Source organism: Myodes glareolus, chromosome 1, assembly GCF_982192425.1.
Source record: "Myodes glareolus chromosome 1, mMyoGla1.1, whole genome shotgun sequence".
NCBI classification, from domain to species: domain Eukaryota; kingdom Metazoa; phylum Chordata; class Mammalia; order Rodentia; family Cricetidae; genus Myodes; species Myodes glareolus.
In genome coordinates, this window is record NC_142026.1 from 87,813,637 (window position 1) to 87,841,021 (window position 27,385).

General features: G+C 49.5%; 1 protein-coding gene across 1 annotated transcript; it reads left to right on the forward strand.

Annotated features, from left to right (window-relative positions):
• The first annotated feature begins 4,660 nt into the window (after positions 1 to 4,660).
• Nr2e1 (nuclear receptor subfamily 2 group E member 1) lies at positions 4,661 to 26,582 on the forward strand. The gene is made up of 9 exons (XM_087910681.1): positions 4,661 to 5,474; positions 10,017 to 10,162; positions 13,686 to 13,773; positions 15,150 to 15,385; positions 16,563 to 16,709; positions 19,234 to 19,330; positions 19,718 to 19,867; positions 20,398 to 20,503; positions 25,196 to 26,582. Exons 1-9 carry the CDS (start codon positions 5,450 to 5,452, stop codon positions 25,356 to 25,358), a joined length of 1,158 nt encoding a protein of 385 aa, XP_087766807.1. The 5' UTR covers positions 4,661 to 5,449; the 3' UTR covers positions 25,359 to 26,582.
• Positions 26,583 to 27,385: the final 803 nt, after the last annotated feature.

Here is a 27,385-nt window from a genome sequence, read left to right on the forward strand (position 1 = left end):
CTTCCTCATCAGTGAAATGAAGGAGTGCAGCGGTTCTTTCCGATTTGTGTGTTCTGAGAGTCTGAGGTGCAAGAACACCAAACTGACTGAATGAATCACAGGAAATGGAGAGGCTGAAGAAGGATGGAGAGCTGGTCTCTCTCTGCATGTGGAGCCTCTAGTCAGGTTTTTATCTCAGACTCTGTTGAGGTTTGGGGACCTTGAGCCTGTTTCTATACCTTTCCACCCAACCCTGTCCCATTGTGGGGGCTTTGTGACTCCCACCAAATAGGCTCGCTTATACAACCCACCTTTATAAGTTCTGTTGGAGCCAGGCACACAGCAGGCAGATGCTTCTGTTTGAGTATTGTTAGTGCAAGGTGCACTGAGTTCCTTTGAACTGACTCTGGAACTGAATTTCTTTGGTCAAGTGGTGTGTGTGTGTGTGTGTGTGTGTGTGTGTGTGTGTGTGTGTATGTGTGTGTGTGTGTGTGTGTGTGTGCAGAGACAGGATTTGTTTGTTAAGGGGATGGGGCTGTCACACAGACCAGCTACATGCTTCTTCCCATTAGTGTAAAGTAAAGGGCAGTTCTTAACGCCGTTCTGGATCATGTTGAGAAAAAGACTGCAACTCAGTGCTCATTGTATTCTGAGGGAGCTGAGGTTGCTTTCTGGATCATTCTCAGTCTTTCTTTTCTGAGTGGAACTCGCAGCCAAGCAAAGTGTGAAGAAGCTGGAGGAAGAATCAAAGAACCAGAAGCAAGCCTGGCAACAGTTCTTTCAGCCTGCCACTTAGCAAAACCTTACTGGGTACCTGCTGGATGCTGAGCTCTGCCCCCATGACCCTACCTACTGGGCAAGCCACAGTCGGGAGCTGACTACCAATACAACTTAGAACTTAGAAGAAAAGCCGTTCTCCTTCATGCAAACAAACATCCAGAGAAGAGGGAAAGGGCTCGGAGTTCCTCACCAACTTCAACGGATCTACTTGCTGGGGAAGTCGCCTTTCCCTGCTCCATAGGTCCTTTTCATCTAGAAGCATGGGAGAGGGGCTGGGATGGGAGAGAGTGGTACCATCTGGGGTGGGGTGGGGGATGTCAGTGAATGACAGAGTTAGCATCACATCCAGATGTCCCCCAGGGCTCAGGAAGTCTCACCTGCTCTCCAGCAGCTTTGTTAGCAGGAATTGAAGCCCAACTTTAAGTTGGTTGGATGGCTCTCTACAGGAGGAAAGAGCTGCAAGAGGACCAGTCCAGAGGCCACATATGCATATTCAGAGCCTGTGCTGAAGCTGAGGGCAGCTTTCCAGGGTCCGTGTGTAACCCTGGTGCTTCTCTCTGATCTAGGGACCCTTTTATACATTTCTGATTTCCTACATTTGCCTCATTCTAAAACCATTTTTTAAAAATACTATTTTATATGTATGAATGTTTGGCCTTGCATGTATGTGTGCACCACATGCATGTCTGGTGCCTGTGGAGGCCAGAAGAGGGCGTCAGATCCCCTGGGACTGGAGCTACAGATGGTTGTGAGCTTCCAGGTGCCACCGAGGGCTCAAACCCAGATCCTCTGAAAGAGCAACAAGTATTCTTAACCGCTGAGCCAACACCCAGATCCCTAACATCATTGTTGATGGGTCTGTTCCCCATAGTCTCTTTGAGTAAAAAAGGGGCTATGCGCTATTAGTCTCCTACGTCCCGTCCCTGTCCCCAGGTGGCAAATATGGAGGGTACTCATATTTGATGAATCGGGTGAACCGATGGTTGCTCCCTCTTATTTTTCTCCTGAACCAAATGCAACCATCCGACAATGAAATACGCCTGGTTGGCGTTGCAAGTTCCAGCTTAGTCGAGAGCAGCAGGTTCACAATGTGCGAGGGAGGGAACAGAGCATAGATGGTGGTCCACACCTCTAGTGGCAGCACTTGGGGAAGGGGCTGGCAGAGGCAGGCAGATCTCCGTGAGGCTAGCCAGCTCTACACAGTGAGTCCCAGCACAGTGTGGGATACCTTCGGCTTTCCCCCTTTGCCAACCTGTAAGCTTATGTCTCTGTTAAAGATGCTTCTGAGATGGGTGATTCTTGTATCCCTTAAAAGCCTCAAAGTGGAAATTCTTGTAACTGAAAGTTAAGCAAAGTCGCCACCCTTTTTATAAATCCCAATCTGGAGGCCAGAGAGGTCTGGCCACTTACTCAAGGTTACACAGCTAGTTGGGGCAGGGTCTGAATTCCCACCTCCCAGTTTTCTTGCAGTGCCTGGGGCAGGCCCCTCGGGAAATCTGCCAATGACTCCATTCTTTCCCACATTCTGAGGCACCTCCTATGAGGCGGGCAGCGTGATGAGGCCAGTGGATGGGAAATGAAGTCAGTCTTTGCTCTACTAAAGGTTTTTTCTTTGAGCTGTGTCCCAATTAGCTCCAGATTTCCGCAGTTTAGAGCCAGGGTCTCTGTGGCCTTCAGCCGGTTGGCGTGAGCAGAGGCCAGGCGGCCTTTGGGCTCCCGGCTTCTTTGCCGATCTGGGGGTTGAAGCTCAGACCCGCCAGTCTATTCTGGAGCTAGTTGCTGCCTTTACCACCGAACCAATCATGCCAGAAAGTCATCACTATGATTTCAGAACTGTATTGTGAATTATGCAAAGCGCGCGGATAATTGCAGTCGGACGCCCAGAACACAGAATGCATATGCGGCGGGGTGGGCAGCCCCTATGGTGTTTGCCAGAATTGAATCATTTTCTCTGTGTGAGGTGGGGGTGGGGGTGGGGGTGCTCCCTTGCCTGTTTAACGGGTTTCTTGGCACCTAGTTCGATCAAGAGTTAGTGCCTGCAGAAAGAACATCCCAGTTTTGGTTGGGGGACAATTTTGACCAGCTTGGGGATATTTTTTTTCACAAGTTTTGATGTCTTTAATGAGTCACCAGGCTCCTGTTTCACGCAAGAGAGGTCATTTGAAATCCAGGCAGTACGTCCTTCTACCTCCCAGCCTGGGCACCTGAAACCCCCTAGCTCTCCTCCGGCCCACACACCCTTAAACTTCTCCTTGAAGACAGACCTGAATCTAGTCCCCATCACCATTTGCCCTCATCTTTGCCCGCGACAAATTAGTTCCACTTGAAGTTCTTTGTCCTTGACCAAGCGCCCCCTTCTGCCACCACATCCCGATGGTGGTGTTGGCAGCAGCAACAATTGGGTTTCTGGCAAGAGCTAGACCTGAGGACCCAAAGCCGAGTCTGGCACCCTGTCTCTAGTCGAAAATGCCTTTCCCCTCTGGGCACCGAGTTCGAGTTTAAGCTGTACTGAGAGCGAGGTTGGCTGGCAGCCCAATTGGCTATCAAGAAAAAAAGCAATTTTTCCTCTCCTGTCACCTAAAAATGCCCACCATATCCTAATCTCGTCTGAGTTTGTAAGATCAGAGAGGAGAGATGACACGGGAAACCATCACCCGCCTCTCTGTTGTTCCGGGTGGCCGACCCCGGGGCCGGGTGACTGCTGTGTGTGGTTCGCAGGGTCTCTTGCCTCGGGGGCTGGGACAGCAGGGGAAAGTTGCAATCACGTGCTGCGGCCGGCGCCCTGAGCGCACAGCTCTTGTGGGTTGGGACCCGAGCCGTGGACCTGCAGCGCCAGGCGGGCATTCAGGGGACGCCAGCAGGCACTGCAAGCACACTGCGGCCGTGTGGACAGGGAGCTGCGGCGGGGGTGGGCCAGCGCCCAGTGGGAGAGCTGACCACTACTCCCCTCCCCCACAACTCTGTTGCAGAGCCAGAGGCGTGACCTCTGACCCCTGGCCGGGCCCACGCCCTGAGGAGAGGCTGGCAAGCTCTTGTTCGACAAGTTCAAGCTGCCGAGGGAGCTTAAATAGAATTAATCTCTTAGAGAACGGAGATCACCGCTGCCTCGGCGCGCGCTGTCCCCGCGCCGCGCCTCGACCAGGACGCCAGAGAGCTCTGGAATTCCGGAAAGATGATCGGGGTGGAGAGGAAGGTGGCGGAGCTCTCCGGAGTCTCCAGGCCTGCAGGGGGAAGCCAGCGATGCCCCTTGGGGACCAAGCGCTTGAGGGAAGGCTTCGCCTTCCAGCAGCTCCTTACACGTAATGGAGGCAAGAGGACTCCCCCAGCTCCGGGTGGGCCGGTTTCGCTTGCAAGAAGCTGGCGAAGCCCTCCCCGAGCCCAAATCCTTCACGCCAAGGCCGAGGGACCGCAAGACCTCAGACCAGGCCCTAAGTCCTCATCCTCAGCACTGGCTTTCCATAGATAGTTGCAAAATGAATAAATTACTCACCTCGGGCCAGATCCAAGTTTTACCCAACAGAAGGGGCGCGGTACCAACAATGAACCAACTCACATGACCATGTCCGGGCGCGCACAATCACACACAGACACAGCCACCCAATTTCTTCCACGAATCTATCTGTCTGGCACTCTGGAGAGAGGGGGCGAAAGCGTTTTGAGAGAGACCCGTCACCCCTCCCCTTCTCCCTTGCCGTGAAATATAAAAATTCATTTTTATTGCAAGAGCGGCACCGTCCTCACCATCACGCACGCACGGAGCCGTATTCACACTCTAACTCGTCAGCTCCGAGAGCGCCTGCATTTTCTTTGGAAGCCGCTTGGAGGTTCATTAATATCATTAGCATTTAACCCCCTCCCTCTTCCCATCTCCTCCCCGCACATGGCTGACGTCAGACCCCGCCAGGAGTTGGGGGAAAAGCTAAGTGGGCCAGGGACGCCCTATTCCCCTCCCCGCGGCTGCCTGTCAGAGCGCTTCTGGAGATATTACCCGAGACCCGACCCGCCGCGGCAGGCACAAAGTCACGGGGTAATGAACTTCGGGGACTCTTCGCTGCTGCGTGCGCGGCTGTCCCCGGAAACTCGGACCTGGCCACCTCTTCCCTTGGAAGATCTCCCAGCCATCTAGTTTCCCCTCTCGGCGTCCGGGTTCCGGCAACGCGGAGCTCATCCGCCTCTGAGACCGCAACTGTGGTTTTCGGCTTTTCCGTAGAAGATCAGCGGTCTGTAGAGATCTGCCTCCTGGGCACGCCTCTGTGGAGGGAGAGATTGGAAACTGAGTAACAGGAATGGGGAAAGACAGGCATCTCGCCCTTTTCGCTCCGTAGGAAAACCGTTTCCGTGTCTCCGTCTCTGTCCTTCAGCATTCCCCTTGTGCTGTCCTCCCTCTCCAGCCCGCCTGTCCATCTCTCCATCTGTCCGTTCAAGCCCGTGTCCATAACAAGCCGCATCCCTAGCAGTGGCGGTTTTGCTAGAGCCGGGAAGAAACTTAAGGATGCTTCCATTTCCACTGTGGAACGAATTCTGATCGCCGGGAGAGCAGGGCGGCGCGCAACCAATAGCCACCTGTCCCGTCCGGGAGCCTTGCAGGCTGGAGGGCGGCTGGAGAGCTGCGGCGCCCGGCGGCGACGTGGGCGCTGCGGGCCGGGACTCCGGCGGTGCCCACCAACCGCTGCGCCCCGGGACCGCCAGCATGAGCAAGCCCGCCGGATCAACAAGTGGGTACCTCTCCGGCAGCCGCGGGGGTCCCGGCGCGTGGCCTGGGGAGGGCAGGCTGGGAGGCCGGGGAGGTCCTGCCCGGAGCTCTGTGAATTTGAGCTCCAGAGTGGGACTCTATCGGGCGTGTGTGTCCGTTGGCCTAGCTCCCCTCAGACTGTTGCTTTGGACCGTTTCTAGAAACTGAGAGAGCAATTTCGTTGCTTCTGGATGCTAGCTTTCCCTGGTCTCCCCGGCGCGTGGGGAAGGTGGCGACCCGTTGCAGCCCACCGGTCCAGCGAGTGGTTTCTATTTAGCTGCCAGGTGCTGAGGGTGGGAGGGGTGAGGCGGGGGCGGGAACTGGGCCGCAGCTCTAGGCGACCGCACGATAACGCAGCGGCTCAAAACTCGGAGCTCCCGAGCGCAAAAGCAACTCTACAAAGCGGATTTTGAGTGGAATGCTTTGCACCCCGTTTCTAGCTATTTCAAATAATCCTGCAAAACTGGGAAGCAGAAACCATTTAAAAGTCACATTTTTCTTAATCCTAAATCCGCGTAGGTCATAACTGGGGAATGTAAAGTATGGCGAGCTACTCTAGCGAAGAAAGGACCAAATCCCTAATCCCAAGGACTTTCCGAGCGGGAGCCCAGCACCCGCAGAAGTCCTCGGCCTGCTCACTCGGGGCGCTTCTTCCCTTCCTTCCACTTCCTCTCGGGTGGAACCTGCAGCTGCTGCAGCTGACCTCTGCCGACTTCCCGAGACAGGAGTGCAGGGCTATTCGCACCGGCTAGCGCATTCGCGGGCACAGAATCTGCGGACCCTGGTGGGGGGTGGGGGGAGCGTAGGCCCAAGCGAGCCGGCCTTGGGAAGGAGTCTACAGGGTGCTCCAATCTCCCGACAGCTTTTCAGTTCCCGCCTTCCGCGAGCCGGAGGCTGTGAGTTGTAGGGTCTGTGCGGAGTACCCACACACCCTGGACCTCTCCAGCCACCCGTGTTATTTTCTCCTATAGCATTTTTGGCGCTCTCCGTGAGTTCCTTCCCGCCTCCTCCCCCCTCTTCACTCGCCCTCATTGTCCCGAGTCTTTGAAAAGTTGGGAGAGTCCTAGCTACTTCTGAGGACTGGTAATGAAGTCTCACTTAGGATGGACGCAATTCCGGCCTCCACCTCCCTACCCCGTAAGAAGTAGGGTGTGTTTTCATTTTGTGCGTTTGTTTTGGTTTGAGTGCTGAGTTTAAAAATTAGAATAAAGCGAATGTCAACAAACCGAGAATAAAGGAAACGTTCAGAGCTAGAGCCTAGAGAAGGACCCTTATTCACAGTCACAGCGCACAGCCGACTCGTGCAGGACCGCGGTTCCCCTTAGTTTCGGCCTATCCGTGCCCTAGCTGTTCGGATCTCTGGGAAGTAGTGCAGGCTCCAAAAGAAAAAACAAAACAAAACAAAACAAAACAAAAAAACAAATTCCTGGCTGTGTGCTTTCCCCAAGGGAAGCAGAAGGAGAAGGCCATTCCCGTTGCATTACAAAAAATATCCTTTACAAAACTTGAAGTTGAAGGGCCTGGGCTGGCCTCCTGACACATTCACCCTGGAACAGCTTAACATTGATAACAGCTTAACAGGAAAGATCTTTGGAACTTTTGCTCTTATAGAGCGCGAAACTTCCAAGGAACTTGAAAAGGTGGGACTTAGGAGATGAGGGAAGGAGTGGGTGCGAAGCTCAGCTTTTGGGTCTGCACCCGACTCTGTAAGCTAGACAGATGCAGGCAGACTCTCCGAACTGGGGGTCAGAGTGGGCACTTGTGCGAGGAGGCTTTCTAAGGAAACGAGTTTGATCTTGAAGGCCTTGAGGGCTCGGTAGAAGCGGCTCTCAGGGGAAGGTGGTAAGTCCCTGGCAGTTTCACCGCTTCCCTAGGAGGTTTTCAGACCGTGGCTGCGGCCAGCAGAAACCTACGACCCTGTGGCCCAAGCAGAGAGGGACTGCTGGCCGCGGGGCGGGTCTGGACCCTGCGGGGCAGGGAGGTCTTCATCTTCGCGCCGCTGGAGAGCAGAGCGTTGTCACCGGGATCCCCGCCTGGGTGGTAACAAGACCCTGGCCAGTCACCCTTGCAGTTCAGACTAACTTCTTTCAACAGCCTCTGATGGTAATTACAGTAATCGAAGCTGCCATATATCTTTAGGCAATTATGACACACAAAAAGCCCCGAGGGGACCCCCTGGGGAGGGAAGTTAAGAACCGTTTTCCAGCCTCAGGAAACTCGGCTTGACTCACGTCTGAGCTCTCTCGGCTTGCTAAAAGAGAGGAGCTTTGCAGCAGTCAACCAGCTTGTCTGTGACCCCAAGTCACCTTAACGTGGCTGGGTGGCGGAGTCTGAGGCGTCGACCCTCCATGCCCTGGAATTTTCGCTTCTCTCCCTTCTGTGCTCCGCCCCAGTCCAGCTCCCTGTTTCTCCTCTGCCTGGGCTTAAACAAGGCCGACCAGCAAGCCTCAAAGGTGGCAGTCGAGCACCCTGTAAAGGGTCACCCGCCCGGCGCTGGTCTTCCCGCCCCACTCGGGTTCTTCAGAAATATATGACCTTAGCCTCCAGTCTGGATGGGAAGCCTGGGCATGAGGGCCCACCACTGCTTTCTCCATGGGCTCATTTGTCATCAGCGTCAGTGCGACCAGGAAGAGGAGAGCAGCTGGGGCGACAGTGCTACCGAACCCTTAGTACGGGCCCCAGGCGACCAGAGCGCCAGGGTTATGCCGAGGAGAACGGTTGAAAAACGTGAGACCCTCGTTCGTTGACTGTTTCCAGAGGGGGTGCTGAGCAGCAGAGGTTCAGCTGACCGAGGTTCAGATGCGACCGTGACTTGTTTGGGGGAGTAGTGACAGGCCCCAGGGGGTGGAGAACAAGACCCACGCTTGGTTGTCTTCAACCCCTCCCTCCCCCAACAATCTCCGTTCTTGCCCTGCGGGAGAAGGGGCGCCGAAGCGGTGGCCGCAACGCCGAACGCCTCCCCCGCCAGCCTTTGTCGCCGTCCGAATTCCCATGCTACTCTTTTTGACGGGTCACTGGTGGCTCTATAGGCAGGTGCTGCGGCGGGGTTGTAATTACCCCGGCTGAGCCGGGTCCTCACCGACCTCCCCCTGTCGGGTCCCCCGCACCCCCCCCTCCTCCACCTGAGGCTGCGGCCAGGGCTGCGCGAACAAGCCCGCTCAGGCGCCTCGGGACCCCGGAGTCAGTTCCTACCCTGGGCCGCCTCCCGGCCTCCGCAGACAGCGCCCTCACTTCCCCAACTCTGCTGGTTCAGTGCTTCCCACTGCCTCCTCTCCCGCCCCCAATCTGGGTGCTCCAGGAGCGGTGGTCGGGTTCCCACGAGGGTCGAGACAGCCAGGGCCCAGACTGGGAATGCCTTTGACCCAAAGCGATGGGAATATCAGGCGGTATTAACTATTATTAACTATTTTTTAAATGATGTTAACACTTTTTTACAAATATTACCTTTATTTTCGGAAGAATTTCTACATCAGTAAATTGCTTCAGGCACTTGTTGGACTGAAACCTGAGAGAAAACACACACATACACACACACACACACACACACACACACACACAACACACACACACTCCTTCCTATTTCCCTCTACCTAATGCCCCTCTCAGAGCTGAGGCCTCACCAGGTTTGGAGAGTTCAAACATTCAGAAAAAAAAAAAAAAAAAAACAAGCAACAAGCCCCCTTCCTCCAGCAGCAGAAGACTCAGGAAGATGCACCCAGGACAAGGGAGGAGGGAGGAGAGACCAGTGTTTAGGAGGAAAGGACTTGGGGGTAGAAGAAGCATAGGTGACCATCCCCAGCTACCCCATCTGGAAAGCCACAAATTGGGTAGCTCGGACTCCAGACCGATGGTTATGTCCCTCCCCCTCAACTTATTCCCTAAAAGAAATACTTTCTCAAACGTGAAGCACTAAGCATTTTTCCATAGGTAAAGAGAAAGTTGGGCAATTACCACTACCCTTATTATCATTAATAATCTGAAGATTAGCATCACAATAATAATCCTAATAATAACAACCGCTGGGCTCAGCTCAGAGAAAACTCGATTGCCTTCCAGCTGCCATCCCCAGTTCCAGCCGTGTTTGTTTTTCTTCTTTTTCTCCCTTTTACATTTCAAGTTTGTCTCCTTGCGCTCACTAACAACTTTTTTTTCCTGCTAAATGCAAGAGCGAAGGAGGGAGGCGGCCAAACTTTCGGTGGAGCAGAAAGGCAGCGGCGGGCCGAGCTGCTGCCCGGGCCTGCTGTAATCTTTTATTCCAAAATGGGTCTCGGCGATTAGAGGAGACCCAAATACATGTAGCGGTGCATGAATAATGCTCATTGTAGGAAGCTGACACTTGCTCAAGGAAAAAAAGTTTGGCTATAAAATCTCTTCATTATTTGCTTTTACCGCAGCTCCGCTGCTAATCCGCTCAGAGGTCAGATTGCTTAGCATCTCTCTCCCCCTCTCCCCTTTCCTCCCTCTCCTCCTCCCCGCGCTCCCTCTCACCCTTTCCCTCTCTTTTCCGTCTTTTCTGCGGTTTCAGGCCGCATTTTAGATATCCCCTGCAAAGTGTGTGGTGACCGCAGCTCCGGAAAGCACTACGGGGTCTACGCTTGCGACGGCTGCTCCGGGTTCTTCAAGAGGAGCATCCGAAGGAATAGGACCTACGTCTGCAAGTCTGGAAACCAGGTACTCCCTGGGGTTGAGCTGCCCAGCTCCCCTTTGCGACCCATCCCACCCCACCCCATTTCCTCTGAATTCCCTGACCTGGTCCTCTTCCCTCCTCCCTGCCCCAGTTTTGGGTGGCCCTTTGGCTCTGAAAAGGCCACATAAGGTTAAGGAAAGCAGATGAGTTTACAGAGGAAAGTCAGAACTCCCACGGTTTTCCTACACTTTTTTTTTTTTTAATTCCTTGATCACATTTTGACATTGAGTAAAGAAGCCCTGCCCGCACCCTGTCTGAAAAGCCTGTCCGGAGATCTCAAGGAATTTTAGAATTTAATGCCCAAGTAGCAAGCAGAAGAAAGGGCCCATTAGGCTGCCCACCCACCCTCCACTCCATTCTTAGCAGCATCCAGGGATAGTGCATCTGAGCCAGGGTCACCACTACCTTTAGCTAAGACTCCAAAGTGAAGGCTGGCTGCTTGAAAGTCATGTGCTTGCCAGATGTTGTACCCTTTCGGCTCTGCAGAAGCGGGGCTGCTCTGGCATGGGCAGGGGTAAGGGCTGAGCACCTGCAGTGGCTCAGAAAAGTTCAGGGTGGCAGAAAAAGAAGGCTTAGAGGAAGTTAGGAGCCCATCAACTTCTCCTCACTCGTCCCTTGTCTACTCACAAGATGAGTTGGGTGTTTGGTTTCAGTCTGGTACAGGCTGAACTAACTCACAGACACAGGGCGGTTAGGGTATGAACTGAGCCCACCTACAGCTTCCAACCAGAGCTAACAGAAACCACCTGTGACTCCATTCCCAGCTCAGTGGCTCATGGCAACCCAGGAGATCAGCCTTCTGGTCCCACACTTTGATCATCTTCTGCAGAGGCCTTTACTACTAAGATGTCCGAGAGTGTCTTAGTCAGGGTAGCAATACCCACTAATTATGTATAGGATACACGTCAGCTCACATAGCCCTCCGGGGCAGAAGAGTTACAGTTGCTCAGCTGGAATATCTGCTCTTAGTCATTTCTGATAGATCTTGATTGGCAGCGCACACAAGAAGGCATATGCATTCAGATAAGTTGTTTTGACCTCTGCACCCTGTTACCTGCTGTCTTGGGTCCTCAGTGTCTAGCTCATTAGTACCACATTATGCACACACATGTATCCCAGAAGCTCCATTGGTACGAGGTTCTGTGGAGCAACCGATTTGAACAGGGATCTGCTTAGCTGGTTGTTGTTGTTTGAGGAGGGTCTTGACTCAGCTTAGACTGGCTTGAAACTCTTGATCTTCCTGCCTCAACCTCAGGTTTGGGTCACCACACCAGGCCATATTGTCCTATACTTGTATGCAACAGGCAGAATTGGAAAATCTTTATGCTTTTTTAAGGAGATGGCTATCAATTCAGAGACACTTGTATCAGTCCAAAGCGCTTGCAAAGCGGTGATAACAAATCTATCAGGTCTGTGTCACTTCCGTGGCAAAAAGAATAAAGGAGTCAAAAGGAGGTTCTCTCCCTCTGTCTCGCTGGCTCCAGATACTTATATACATTTGTTGTGATTTGAAAACCCACTTGAGACATTTTGCTTTTACATGTTTATCAAAATACTGGAGAAGATATTATTCCAATTGGGTATTCAACTACATCTAATAATAAAGAATTTATAACTCTTAACCATGAATTATTTTGCTGCTGACCAAAGACGCTCTAATTTTCTCCTAGGAACTGCAAATTCATGTTCTTCTTCTCTTGCTCTAGACTAAGTAAAGACCATTTCATTTTCTTATTAACAACAATGCTGACACTTAGAACTCATTATGGACATCCATCTACCTTTACTTTAAGCAAATTTACATGTCTTTTTAAAAATTTATTTATTATGTATATAGTGTTGTGGGCACCAGATCTCATTACAGATGGGTGTGAGCCATCATGTGGCTGCTGGGAATTGAACTCAGGACCTCTGGAACAGCAGTCAGTTCTCTTAACCGCTGAGCCATCTCTCCAGCCCAAATTGACATGTCTTGTGTTGGTTTGGTTGGATGTGTATGCATGCTGGGTATGTACCATGAATTACATCCCAGCCACCCAAGTCAACCTGTTTTTAATTGCACAAAGAAGACTGCATGAAACCGTGTGTTCTTGTGTGTCATTTTCCTTATAGATATTTCAGGGGGAAAATGTACTCATTCCCACTTCAGTGTTCATGAATATTTAAAATTATGAAGCAAAATAAAAATCCTTTCCTGTGTATAAAACACTTACGCAGAAGGCTAGGAGTGTCACTCAGTTGAGGGATGCTTGACCAGCCCTGGTTCTATCCTCAGCTCTTCCAAACAAAAACTTATACACAGAATGTATCTGGAAACATTCTCCCTCCATAAAGGCACAAACAAACACTGAAAGAAGCATTATCTGAACTCGCCATGGTGGCAGGGCAAAGCAGGAGGGTCACAAATTTAAGATCAGTCAATTCATTAAGACAGTAAAGTCCAGGTCATCCTAACTATAGCATGGGAAGACTCTGTTTCCAATCCCTGCCATCTGGGGATGCAGCTGAGTGGTCAACACAGGCTGCTGCCAACCCCAGCACTAAATAAGAAGGGGGAACCTTATCTGTTAATGCCTTTTTTCTTCTTTGAGACAGGGTCTCACTGTGTAGTCCTGATTGACCTGGAACTCACAGAGATCCATCTGCCTCTACCTCCTGAGTGCTGGGATTAAAGGTGTGCACTACCACACCCAGCCAAATATGTGCATTCACCTTTTTACCCTGCAGAAAATCACATTAGACATTTGATTGCTTATCCCTGTGAGATAAATATTTGTAAAGCAACAGCTATCTCCTTTCTACCCATTATCTTGTTAATTACTGCCTGTATATAATCTTTTGTTAGGTGGTGTCTCCCTAAGTCTGCCTGAGTTTTCCTCAGACCCCCACACTTTCTCTGCAGGCCTTGCCTTTCTAAACATCCTGGCTGCTGACTCATTCCAAGAATGACTTCTTCCAGGGACCAAGGCTGAGCATAGGCCTTGGGATCTCAGGGTTGACTCAACTTTGTGGTGGTGTAAGAACGAGTTAACTACAAAAGCAAAGGAAAGGACATAGGGCAGAGAAGAATGAGTGGTGGAGATTTATCTGTCAGAGCAATGGGCTCACTCAGAAGATGGCGGCACCAGGCCTAGCCTACAGGCAGGCAGCTTCTTGCGGAGCTCAGGGCCAGGTCGCTGTCTCCGGTCCTGAAAAGCATCCCCCGTAGTTGTTTCCCTCTTCTGCTGCTTAGTCCCAGCAAGGTCTTGAAAGTCAGGAATGACCATTCTCTTTGTCCAACTCCCTGAGATGGAGGACTGGTCTTCTTGTCCCAACCCTGGGGATCCCAAGCGCCTTGCTTACCGGGCCCTGCCAGCGCTCAAGTCTTTCCCATTTCACTGGGTCTGAACCTCCATGCTGGGTCGGTGGCTGGCCAGAGTCCCCACGCTGGGCCTCCCCACCCCAGGACCGGGTTCTGGTGCCCACCTAAGAGCTCTGGGGCCTCTGACTGCCTGTGATCTGTTCCAGGGAGGATGCCCGGTAGACAAGACACACAGAAACCAGTGCCGGGCGTGTCGACTGAAGAAGTGTTTGGAAGTCAACATGAACAAAGATGGTAATCAGTACATGTCTTTATTCTTCTAATGTTGATTGAGTAGTAAGTAAATTATATGTACAGCAAATAGATGGCACTCCTATGCATGTAAATCATTTCCCCGACAGATCTCTTCCCTCCAGATGCTGGGAAATGGCCTCAGGCTGTCAGTTGTAGGCCCTCGGAGACTCGGCAGCAGTCCCCAGCTGACCTAACTGTAGTCCAAGTCCCACACCCAGATGGGGAAACCTGTGTCCCAAATCACACTCGCCAAGGCAGTGCTAGAGGGCAGGCATCCCGCGCTTAGGTGCATATTTCCTGCCTAGGGTCCAAACCCCATTTCGCACCTCTTCTTGCAGTCTTTAGTACCCTCCCTAAGGTCTCACAGCCGCTGAAGTCTTTCTGGAACTCTCCAAGCTCAGAGACAGGAAAACGGGAGATTTCCAGTCCTCATTGGCAAATTCAGTATGGCCAGTGAGTTGGCTCTAAGTTTCTCAGGAGTCTTTTCTTGGTGGACAAGAAGAGAGAAAAGGGGCTAGAGGCAGGATGACACACCCTTTAAGGATGAAGTCAACACCCCCGCTTCCCTGAGGCCCCAAATTAGGACCCAGACCTGGGTCTTCCAGAAGTTCAGGGTCTAGAAAGTGGTCCAAACTGTACTTCCCGCGCCTTCCGGCCCCCGCCCCCCCCCCCCCCCCCCCGCGTCAGAACTTAGCAAGAGCATACCGGGGTCTGGGGCAAGGTGGAAGAGAGCCTGGGACACCATGCAGAGGGAGCCTTGCTGGTGGGGGCCGCTTGAGGGGGAGCCTGTCTGGAGTGCACCCTCTCCCGCCGCTGTGGAAGCAGGAGGGAGCATCCAACCTGTTGAACTTGTGTGTTGACAAGTTGTCACGCTCTGCAGAGGAAGATTACCCTGAATTAATTTGTTTGTTTAAACTGGTGGTGGTAATTGTCACATCTCTCTTGCCTTCCTCCGGCATACTCTCCCTTGTCCCATCCCCCAGGGTTTGTGGACTCGGGTCCTTTCTCCTCGGGCCTTGGAAGCCAAAACCATTTGTGGGGGAGAATTGCGGACCTGGTTGTTTGTGGTGCTCCCTTTTTTGGTGTTGGGAGCGAGGGCAGCTTGTTCTTCCAGAGGTCCATAGGGTGCCTGGTTTCCCTGGGAATCCCTGGGTGGGGAGGACCGCTGAGCATCTTTCTGATTCTTGTCCATCTCAGACCTCTGCTTCCCACCCTGTATCGGGAAAACGTGCCTAAGTGCCCTGCACCACGCACCCTCTCTCGCTCCTGGGTGATCTTGAGGGACCCAGACGGGACGATGGAGGGGCAGCCAGGCTGCATCCAAGTCTCACCGCGCCTGTGACCCCAGGCCTGTGTCCATGTGCTTGTCTCTGTAGCGGTGCAGCACGAGCGGGGGCCTCGGACGTCCACCATCCGCAAACAGGTGGCCCTCTACTTCCGTGGACACAAGGAAGACAACGGGGCCACTGCACACTTCCCCTCCGCAGCGCTGCCAGCTCCCGCTTTCTTCACTGCGGTCACGCAGCTGGAGCCGCACGGTCTGGAGTTGGCCGCAGTGTCTGCCACCCCTGAACGGCAGACCCTCGTGAGCCTGGCTCAGCCCACGCCCAAGGTTAGTGGCTTTGCAGGGTCCAAAGAAACTCCTTTTTGAGCAAAGGGAAGAGGAGTAGACACGCTCTGATCTGAGCTGAGACGCGGTCAGGAAAAGGTGGGGGCAACTGACGTTCAGTGCACAGTAGACCACCCTCGGAGCAGCAACAAACGCGCGTTCCCGAGAACGCGGGGTGGAGGTCAGAAACCTGCACCTTTAGGGAACTCTGAACCGGTTGGTGAGTGGAACTGTCTAATCCGAGTGCAGCCTTAGATGCCCCTGAGGCCAGAACCAACTAGAACACTAGTTGCTCACTGGGGGAAGGGGCCTCCCGAGGCGCCCTGAGGTCTTTTATCTTAAGAGAGAAAAATGCAGAAATCACTGTTAGGAGGGCTGTTTTATTTCCCACCCCCCCCCCCCCCCGTGCTGCCTGCCCACTTTTAAACCACTCCCAGGATTGGCCCTACCAGCAGGGACAGAACCTGAAGTACCTGGGAAGGCTGCCACCTAGGGACTGCACTCCAGGCCTCGAGTTGATCCCTCCCAAGGCCCCCACTGAAGGAGAACCTAGGATTTCCCCCCAGAGGAGGCCAGCTGCAGCTTCACACTGCAGGGGAGCCAGACACCTGGGCACATACACACGCACAATATTTAATATCGCTTTCTTACCCTTGATGTGTATAATAAGCTCTGGAAAGTAGTGTTATGAATATGTTGTCAGTTATGAATGGGAATGCTCTGTGAATGATTAAGATGTCTAATTGAAATATTTCCATAATATACTAATCCTTTCTAAAAATACTCATATGCATATTTGTGTTTGGGATGCCTATTAATTTATACTTTTTTCACATCTATTTTTATTTACACAAATGCAAGCAGTTCTTGTTTAAATTGGGAGCCAGGCCTGGGACTTGGCTCAGTCCAAGGGAAATTTACTGCAGGGGACAGAATAGCCAGGCACCCCTTTGGAAGCCAGAAGCCCCCCAAAGAACAGAAACATGCCTCCCCCAATAAACACCACATTCCCCGGATTGGATTCTGTAGACAGAGATATTTGGAGGCAGCTGAATGCCAAAGCAGGGCACCAGATTCTCTCCCTGCCCCCTCTGTTTAACCAGCGCGCTGAAATGTCAGCTATTTGGGCAAAGCTGAGGTTCCATCGGTTGCAGGTGTTTCTCTTTCTCCCTCTCCCCAGTACCCCCACGAAGTGAATGGGACCCCGATGTATCTCTATGAAGTGGCCACAGAGTCCGTGTGTGAATCAGCCGCCAGGCTTCTCTTTATGAGCATCAAGTGGGCAAAGAGTGTGCCAGCCTTTTCCACATTGTCATTGCAAGATCAGGTATGACCAACAGGGCATCAGGGGTTGGGAAGGAAGTTACAGCGCTCAGTTTGATAAGCTGGATGCCACCTGCAGTAATCGGGAGGGCAGGTGTACATTCTGAACACGGGGAAACCATTTATCTTTACCAACATCATTCTAGAGGTTCAAAGATCTACCTATGGAATCTTTGTTAGAAATGTAACTATGTTATTTCAGGGTAGTTGAATGTGCTCTAAGTAAAACACGTATGGAAGTACATTATCTTTTTTTTAAGTTTAGTTAAAGCATTCAAATTTAAAAATCTTAATGTTCTTTAATACTGGCGATAAGCCAAGAATTAGAATGCACAGCTGTAGTCCTAGCACTGAAGTAGGAGAACCTGGAATTTGAAGCCAGTCCGGGCTACATGGGAGACTATTGATAAAATGATATTTTCTTATGAACACTCAAGCCGAGAAGACTAGAAGGTGATAGAATATTCACTTGTGGGATTTTCATGTCGTCAGCTTTATATTCTCCACTGTGATGTGCCACAGTGTGGGCTAATGGCTTATCACCATGGAGAACCAAGAGGCACATCTCTTGTTGACTAGTATCGTGTTTTATTGTTGGTGGTCTGCTTGGGGGCATTGTTGGGGCTCAGATCCATGGCTTTGTGTGTGAGGAAAGTTTGCTGATGGCATACCACATCCCTTGATTCTTTCGATGCTTTCAGAACTTTTGAAAACAACAAAAAAGTAATTTTATCTAATTCTTTGTTTATACATGATGTTCAAAAGTAAGAAAATTATGTGCATCTAAAAACCTGCATTTTAGCAAACCCCATAAAATTTCCTGCTAGGAATATTAAAAGTTGTCCTTTTGTCAATATATTTTTTATTTGTAAAAGGGAGAAAGAAACAGAGTAGCCAAAACTATTGACTGCTAAGGGCAATCACAAAAATTAATGACTTTTTTTTTCAAAAGGCAAATAAACAATTTTTTTGCTTCTTTTATTTTTTCGGATAGTTGGAATCAAACCTGGACTTGCATTGCTCAGGAAGTGCTCAGAGAGTGCTCAGGAAGTGCTCAGGGAGTGCTCAGGGAGTGCCCTGCCTCTGCCTCACATGCATAGGTCTGAGAGCAGAGGGCTCAATTCTCTTCATACCTAACTAATCATAGCATGAAATATGGCCACAATTATTGTTCACCTCTAATCTAAAATTTATTTTTCTGTACTCAATGCAATAAGATAAAAAATGAAACATTTTAAAAATGAAACATTTTGAGCCTCCCAAGGTGCGTGGTGGCACATGCCTTTAATCCCAGCACTTGGGAGGCAGAGCCAGGCGGATCCCTGTGAGTTTGAGGCCAGCCTGGTCTACAAGAGCTAGTTCCAGGATAGGCACCAAAAACTACGGAGAAACCCTGTCTCGAAAATTCAAAAAAAAAAAATTAAACATTTTGGTCTAATTGTGAAAATAGTTGCAAACCTTTATGATTCTTAGCTTTCAGAAGTAAATTCTTTCATATAAATCATCCAGCATAATAATCTAGAATTGTTTGGTTTTTGAAAGATTTTTAGACATAGAGAATTGTTTTCAAGGTTATAGGTAATGTTTTTGACCAGGTTTGCCGGTTGCCCTTTAATCTTTTGCATGGATGCTCTCTCTCTCTCTCTCTCTGTCTCTCTCTCTCTCTGTCTCTCTCTCTCTCCCTCCCTCCCTCCCTCCCTCTGTGGGTGGGTGGGTGAATGTGTGTGCATACACACACTCACACACATACATGTATATATAAAATTTGACTACTTTTTTTTGAAAACAAGAATTTGTCGACTGCAATCCAAATAAAATTCACTTCCTGCCTGCCACTTAGCCTTTTGCTGGAAACCCTTCAACAATAAGCAAACTACGGTGAAGTGGAATCCAGTGCACTAATTTGGAAAAAGAGCCAGATTTTCATTTTAAATATTCAACAGCACATTTTATTAGAATGAAAACGACAAGCACCTTGATGCTGTCCACTTATGAGTCTCAGAGAAATCAGGCTGGGAGACGAGGTAAAACCCAGCAAAACCCGATTAACATAATTACACCCTGATTTTCCCTCGTGCCTCTTGGGAATTAGTGATTTCTCCCTCTCCCTCTCCCCCTCTCTCCCAGCCCCCTCGGCTCTCTAGGAAGGTGGGGACCCTGACCGCAATGCTTAGTCAGGAGTCTTCAGTGGTTTACACCAGAGCAACACACCTGCTCAGCCGCTGATGGCATTTTTGGATTTTCAGTCTCTAGAGAAGTTTCTAGGTGGTGTCAAGGGCTTGAAAGGCAAAGCCTGAGGGAGTGCGCTTTGAGGAACTCGAATGGCTGACTCTGAGCCGCATGTGTGTGTCTATAGGCACTGCTTCAAAACAGGAAAATGTGGGAAATAAGAGGAAAATAAATTATTTGGATTTTTTTTAAAACCAAGACAGGCATTTAAAACACTTTAAAGGAAATTTACATATGGAAATTGTTTATAAATTTATAAATTACACACTATATTATATTATACATCTATTGTATGACAGCTGATGCTTTTGGAAGATGCTTGGAGAGAACTGTTTGTTCTAGGAATAGCACAATGGGCCATTCCGGTTGATGCTAACACTCTACTGGCTGTATCTGGTAAGAATTGCACAATTTAATGACTTTGTTGTAGAAATTACCATAAAAATACATTACTGAAAAAAGAACAACATGTAAAGAATAACAAATTCCTGCTGAACAATAGAGTATACCTGTCATTTATAAATCTATATTTAAATGCAAATAATGTTGTTTTGTTGTATTCATGACTGCTTGCATTGTTATTTAAATGCAAATTACTGTGTTTGTTATCATCCAAGGGAAGATTTTATATTAACTTTCATACAATATAGCCAGTTTACATGGAATCACATATCTCAGAGTGACAATTGAATAGATATTGATATGCAGGATTTTGTCAAAAATCAATATTAAAACATGAAAATGCCTTCATATTAGAGTATTTATCCCATATTTCAATTCTAGGCATGAATAGCGACAACACAGACTCCCAGAAGCTGAACAAAATCATATCTGAAATACAGGCTTTGCAAGAGGTGGTGGCGCGGTTCAGACAGCTCCGATTAGACGCCACTGAGTTTGCCTGTCTGAAATGCATTGTCACTTTCAAAGCTGGTAAGCAGACAGACGGACCCCTGTCTCTCCCTCGTCTCCTTTTGCACCCCACTAGTTCAGCTGCTTCAAGGTCAGTTCTTGGCTGACCTGGGTGGGGGCAGTAGGTGCAGCAGTATTTTCTTGGGGCTGATACTCTGAAGTTGGCCCAGTCTTTCACAGCTGTGGAGATCTGAACGCTTTCAGGGTTATCATCCACCTCCAGTGCCCTGTGAGCTCGTGGTCCTCCCTATTCTCCAGATTGTCATCCACCTCCAGTGCCCTGTGAGCCCATGGTCCTCCCTATTCTCCAGATTGTCATCCACCTCCAGTGCCCTGTGAGCCCATGGTCCTCCCTATTCTCCAGATTGTCATCCACCTCCAGTGCCCTGTGAGCCCATGGTCCTCCCTATTCTCCAGATTGTCATCCACCTCCAGTGCCCTGTGAGCTCATGGTCCTCCCTATTCTCCAGATTGTGATCCACCTCCAGTGCCCTATGAGCCTATGGTCCTCCCCATTCTGTCTCTCACGGTTTCCTGGCCTTCGTTTCTAGTTCCTACACACAGCGGTTCTGAACTGAGAAGTTTCCGGAATGCTGCTGCCATTGCAGCTCTTCAAGATGAAGCTCAGCTAACTCTCAACAGCTACATCCACACCAGGTGACCGCTATTTGCTGTGAACATGTACTTAAGAAAATTGCTTCCATTGTGAATGTTCCAGCAGGCAGTAAGAAGCCAGTTCAAACATTGTGACTAATTATCCTGTTGCCTGCCAGTTAATTTAGTTAGAATCCATGTCCTCACCTGTCTCTGGGAGGAGGCCGAGAAGGGCAAATTGAATTAGGTGATGAGAGAGAAGGGCTTTGCCAGGCACAGCATGCTATACCGGCTGAATGAGCTGACCAACATCAGGAGCTGCTCATACTTGTGAGTCTGCACATGGAGGGAGTCAAAAAGCAATGAAGTCTGAAGCACAGGTTGCTGGATCAGAAAGTGTTCAGATAATCCTCAGACAGGTACCCTTCTTTAGCGGCCAGCCCCAAGTTCAAGGAACGCAGGGCTTCACAAAGACCATCTTTGCTCTGGCCACCACTGTTGCTTGGTGATTGGTGTCTGCTGAGCTATCTGGGGTCCCAGCACCCACCATGTTACTTCTGTCTAGGCAGGGTCCTCTGACTGACATTGGAAATTGGTAGAAACTCTTAGAAACTCTCCAACATGGGAGCTCAATAAAGTTCCCTCAGCCCAGCACCAGTGTGAGCTTCCTGATCCTATTTTCAGAAGAAACAAGGCAGGTTTTTAAAAGAGTAATGAAACCTCTCAAGCTTCCTAGGTTGGGACTGCAATGGATCTGAGATTGGAATAGAATTCAAGAGGGACTCATGGAAGCATGACTCCATCACTTCAACATTAGCCATAGACACCATGGTGGTGCCCATAGACACCTCTATGGACAGAGGCCATTAATGTCGCCCTCACCTGAGGGGTCAGAGAAATCCCAAGTCAGAAGTACCTGTGGGTGCTAGGTGCTCCTTATTTCTGTCACAAATCACCCTTTGAATGCTGAATGAGTGAAACTGTTCTGTGTTTATAAAACACCATTGAAATGGCATTGCTTGGTAGCTCAAGTAAATATACTTTTTCAAAGTAAAGTTCAATGGCTGGGAAATTTAAAGTCCACCTTGAACTATAGTATATAAATTGCGGGCACTTAATTTTGGAATTCAGATTCACAAAAATGAAACCATACATAATCAGGGCATGTTTTCCCATTAAAGCTGACTGTGTCCCGCAGCTCACCTTTGGGCACTCAGAGCCAGGAGAATATTCAGAACACTAACCAGAGAACATGGAACTCTGGTTTTTTGATTCAGCCAGGCCTTTGCTAGGGAGTCACCATCCACAGGCGAATGATGCAAATTATCAGAAAGAACAAGGGACCACCCTTCCCACTGTGGGAAGTGGGCAGAAACATCACTTCCCACAGGAAAGGGGAGGCATGAACTCTAATTGGAAAAGAGCGGGGAAGGTCCAGGAAGGAGATGGCATGTGAGAAGGGCCTTGCATGGTGGAGGGATTTCAGTAGGGAAGGAAAGGTGTAGCTCCAGGGGGTGGGGGATGGCCAAGGTGTGCTGGAGGTGTTCTGTAAGCTTCTGCAGAGATAAGCAAGGAGACTCTGAGACAGCCTGGGGCTCCAGAGCTGCTGACAGGGTGGCCCTGGAGAATGCCACTGCAGATGACCACAGTCTGTTGTTGAGACACAGTGAGGACACGGCAGCTCACCCTCAGGTATCTGGAGGTGACCGGAAGACGTCCCCTCTGTCATGGAACTTCCAGCTCACAGTATCAGCTGGAACTATAAAATGTCTAGAGTCAGACAAAAGGACTGTTCCTTTTTGTCTTGGCTTTTCCAAATCAGTGCACACTCTAACTATGTCCCTACCTGGAAAAACAACATGAGAAATGGAAAAGCTAACATGCAAACTTACATATCTGCTAGTGTTTTATAATCAACTCCTCTAGTTATCCAGGATATATGGAACTGGCCAGGAACTGGAATATTACAACACCATAGTAGAGCTTAAGATCACGAATCTGTGATAGGCACAAAACGTTTAGACTGGAAAAAGAAACATTCATGCTAATGGGTGAAGTCAGGGGTACATATTCTACAAAATAATTAAAAAATGTATCTTTATTCTGTAAGAATTTCAAATCCATTCCCTTCCACATCTCCCTCCCAATTTCATGGACTCTTTAAAAACAAAACAAAGCAAAGCAAAGCAAAACAAACCCCATCGAGTTCTGCTGGTAGAGCCTGCATGTGCTAAGGCTATCCTCTGGAGCACAGGGCACGTACCTGGGGCTGCTTCCCTACAGGAAATTGTGCTCCTTCTCCCAGCATCCATCAGCTGCCAAAAGCTCCTCTCCCAGGGGTGAGATTTCTCGAGCCCCTCCTCATTCACACTGGGATTTCGGCTGACTTGATTTTTTTCAGGTCTTACGCACGCAGTCACAACCACTGTGAGTTCATATGTTCAACGGGACTGCATGTCTAGAAACCACAGATTCAAAGCGGTCTCCTGCAGCCTCTGGTTCTTCCTGTCACTCCATCCCACTTCTAAAATGAGCCCTGGGGTGTGATGTGGATGTGGATGGCTGAGTGCTCACAGTCTCTGATTCTCCACAGCTGATCAGTTGTGTGGGTCTCTGTATTAAGCATCGTATACTGGAAGAAGCAGCTCCCCTGATGAGGGGAAGAGCTGCACTAATCTATGGCTACACAGAAAAGTATTTGGAGAACAGTTTGATACTGTCCATTTCACAACACAGTAAGGTAGTCGCTCCCCTCAGGCCCATGGCCGACTCAGTCACAGGTTCTTAGCACAGTTCGCAGTACCAGGCATGACTTGTGGAGTGGTCCTTAAATCCTCTAGAAAACAATCTTGAGCAGTCAGACACACTGACGCACGCGTTGGCATTGTTTCTAGGTGGCCCTCTACTCCACGTATAATAAGCCGTTCTTGTTGACTAAATGACCAGCTCTTGCCCACCTAGAGAATAAAAGAGGTGGGAGAGGGGGGTGGGGAATCCACTTGCAGACAATCAGGAGTTAACTCTTGGGCTTGGAGGCAGTTCAGTGGCAGAACACTTGATTGCCTCGCACGCGAAAGGCGCTGGGTTCATCTCAGCAAGCCGAGGCAATCAAACCCACGCAAGGCGGTTTAATAGTCCGTGGTTTCTGGATTCTCCCGAATCCATCCTTTTCAGCCTGTGTTATTTCCTGCAACGGTTTCCCGTCATGAGAAAGGTTCCGCATGTTGGGTGGATGCCACAGACACAGTAGGAACTGTCTAGGCATCCCCTGCCACCTCAGTTCTGCAGAGCACTCTGGGAAGGGAAACTGCCCCGGAAGAGAGAAGCGGCCTAAGCTGAAGGAAACCTGGTAGATTACTCAGCACCGAGAACAAGAGGTCATGTTCAGGTGTCTTGCTTTTCTAGCTGTCAGAGCTGTTGGCTGATGTTTTTGTTCAGTTGGGCTTCTTTAGGTTGTTGTTGGTGGTGGTCTGAGAGAGCCTCATCCCATAAGCTGGGCTGACCTGGATTCACTATTACTATGTAGTACAGGCTAGTTTTGAACTCATAGCAACCTTCCTGCCTCAACTTCCTGAATCTTGATATTTCTGTAGGAAGCACCACGGCTAACATTTTTATTTTTTTTATTGTAGATAAGCATCGTTATTTCCACCCCAACTTATTAAGTGTCGTCGGGTGCCCTTTCCAAGAGTTCCTGTGAAATTTGATTATGTGAGAGCCAAACAGGGTAGTCAGAGTGAATTAGAAGCTTTATGTCTGGCTGAGAAGAGTTCTTCTTTATCCAGATCTAAGAGACAAGTGTGGAATTGTCCTAGACTGTCTCTGTACAGTGGGGTGATCAGGCAATTAAACACAGTTAACAAGTTCCTGCAGAGGAATTTGATGCCTCTCAGTTTCTGGCACCTGTGGCCTAGGTGGAGCATGGTTCAGTCAAACATGTGTCCCTGGAGCTCATTTTAAGATGGCTTTTTCCAAGTGGCAGGATGCTGTCCTGTAGAGAGTGTTGATGGCCAACTTCAAGCCACTGACTGGAGTAGTCCCAGGGCATGAGAGGTGGGGTACAGCATCTAAAGACAGCGGGAATGGAACACGTACATCTGAGTACAAATGTGTGTTGGGCATCAAGTAAGGAAATTGTTAAGCAATTTCTCCCATCTTTAATTATGTGCCAATTTCATTGACATGAAAGCTGGGTGGCACTGCCGCCCAACAGGACTTAGTCTTTAATTTGCAGTGTAATAAGGGCGGAATTATTCCTGAGAGTGACAAAGTATAATGCCTGAATAATAATTGGGAGAATTGCTTAGAAAAAGAAGCCATTTTATTTGAGAGGAATAGTCTGTTCAAGAGCGTTGAGAATTTAAAAAATATGAATTCCACCGCCAGCTTCATAATCAACCCTATGGTCATTCCCCACAGTGATAACGTGACATTTATTCTTTGCTTTAAAATTAGCATCAGGTGTCTTAAAGCTGATTTGTCTAGAAATGAAAATGTACTCTCCTTGCTGATGTTGAGAGAGAGAGAGAGAGAGAGAGAGAGCGAGAGCGCACATGTGATTCGGATAGTGCCTGTTTCCAGGGATTGCCGCAGTCTACCTGTGAAACAGGCACAGAGGCTCCTGCAGCAATCTACAGCATGTTACTGAAGAGGCTCCGGTCAGGAAGGCACCCCGGGCTGATGTGTGTTCAGGTATGAGATGGGTCCCTGCTTGTGTGGGCTCTGATATCGCTTTCGTGGCTTCTCCCGTTGCAGATACCCCACGCAACCCTGCCGCTTTGGGAAGCTCCTGCTGCTTTTGCCAGCTTTGCGTTCAATTAGCCCATCCACCATAGAGGAAGTATTTTTCAAAAAGACCATCGGCAACGTGCCAATCACAAGACTGCTTTCAGATATGTACAAGTCTAGCGACATCTAAGCTCTTCAGTACCCGCTTCCAAGGTGGGGCCATAGCGGACAGACTTCTGCCTTGCAGGACAAGCCTCAACTAACAAACCTTCCTGGAAGGAGAAACCTGGGGAAAAAAATGCCAGTGGACACAAAACACTAGCTATGACCCGCTGCTCCACACGAAGTGGGGTGGCTGGAAAGGCAGGTGGTACACACACTGTTGCCATGCCCTGGGGTGGGCGACCTGGGGCCACCACAGGCGATGCCAGCCATTCTGCCTCTGACCCGGAAGACTCTGCTGAACTCTTCCAATCGGAAAGACAAGTCTCACTTCCTTTTCCCTTTTAGCACATGAAGTCAGCTGATCAACAATAGCTTTGTGTGACATCATCCTGCGGCCTTCAGAACTCGGTTGGGTCGGGGCGTCTACTTTAAAAATAATGCTTAGGTTTTAAATCAAAAGTATTATCAAAAAATTTCCCTTCTATCATAATACTTCATTAAGTGGCCTTCAGAACCAAGTGAGTAAGTGAAATGTAGCTTATGCTGTGTAATTCCCCCGCCCCCTCCCCTGTTCTGTTCTTTCTCCTTCTTTTCTTAGCACCATGGGCCAGGCAATCTCGTCAAAGGAACAGACGACCAAAAGGAGTTTCCCACCAAGACTTCCAGTTGGGCAGCATCTCAAAGCAGGAGACCTCTACGGAAAGAACCTTAGTCCTGGCAGGATAACTCCAAACAGCAAAACCAAATCCAGTGGAGCCAGGAGCCTGGGTGAGGCTGGTCGCTGTCCCAGCGCCACAGTGCTGAAGCCCAAGGCCACAGAGACGGCAAGTCACACTAGACGGTCCAAGCCAGAAGGAACTTGAAGAGGTGCATGCTAAACAGGTTCCTGATCATTCCATTGCTAACAGCCTGGGACTCTTAAATGCCTTTCAGAAAATCCTGGTTTCTAATAAAGCCTCAAATGCATACACACACACACACACCACATTGTCCTATGCTCTAAGCTGCTCCTTGGGTATGAATCTATACTTATGGAAACGTAGAAACACACCTTTTTAAATAGCTGCTGTCCTTTTCACATTTTGATTTATTAGGTACTAGCACCAAGGGGAGGGGGGAAATTCAGCACTTGGACTAGCATAGGATGAGTCGAACTTCTCTTGTACAAAGTGAATTAACTGATTTGTGAAGTTAAAAGGTTGTACTCATTGTATTTACAAAGAATAAAAATATATTGAATTTAAGTAAATTTTGCCTGATTTCCGTCCCACCTCCCTGGCTCGTTCCTCCCTGTCAGCAACAAGGTGGCGGTGGCCCCAGCTGGGATAAAAACCAAAGCTTGGAGCCCTCCAGCACGGAGCAGAAAGAACCGAGCTACAAAGGCAATTTCCTTTTTACAGTGAAACCCATTTGTAAAATGATGAATAAAGAAATAAAACATAAGATCTCATTCTCTGCAGCACTCAGATGTAATTGCATCTGTTAGGAAAATTGCTGTGTGAGGAAGAACAAGGCCGATGAACAGTCCTTCATTCCCTACCGGTTTCCAGCCCTCACCAGTCCTGACCAGGAGCTGCAATCACTGTACCGGCGAGAAAAACGGGGAGGGAGCAATAGGAAGGTCATGTAGAAGTCCCGGGAGATTTGAGGAAATGCCCTTCTGCTGGAGCCCCAGGGTGAAGAACATGGGCTTGTAGGTGTCAGGCCAAGCAAGAGTCGGTATGCCTCTCTTCTTGACTGCAGTGACCCTGCAGATAGAATGCATGGAAGGTCAACCCTCCACGCCTTGTCTGCTGATGCTTCAGAGAATGGGAGTCTAGCTTGAATGGTAGCACAGTGGTAGGAGACTTGCCCGTTGTGCACATGGCTCTGGGTTCTAGACCCAGGACCATAGAAGAACAAAAGGCCTTCAGACAAGTATGCAAGAGCATCTCTCCATCTCTCTTTATATCTCCCCACTCAAATGTCCATCAACAGAGAATAGACACGCCATGGCAGAGAGGGAAAGACTAGACCCATGTTTAGCTGGGGGCAAATTATCAGAGTTGTGGA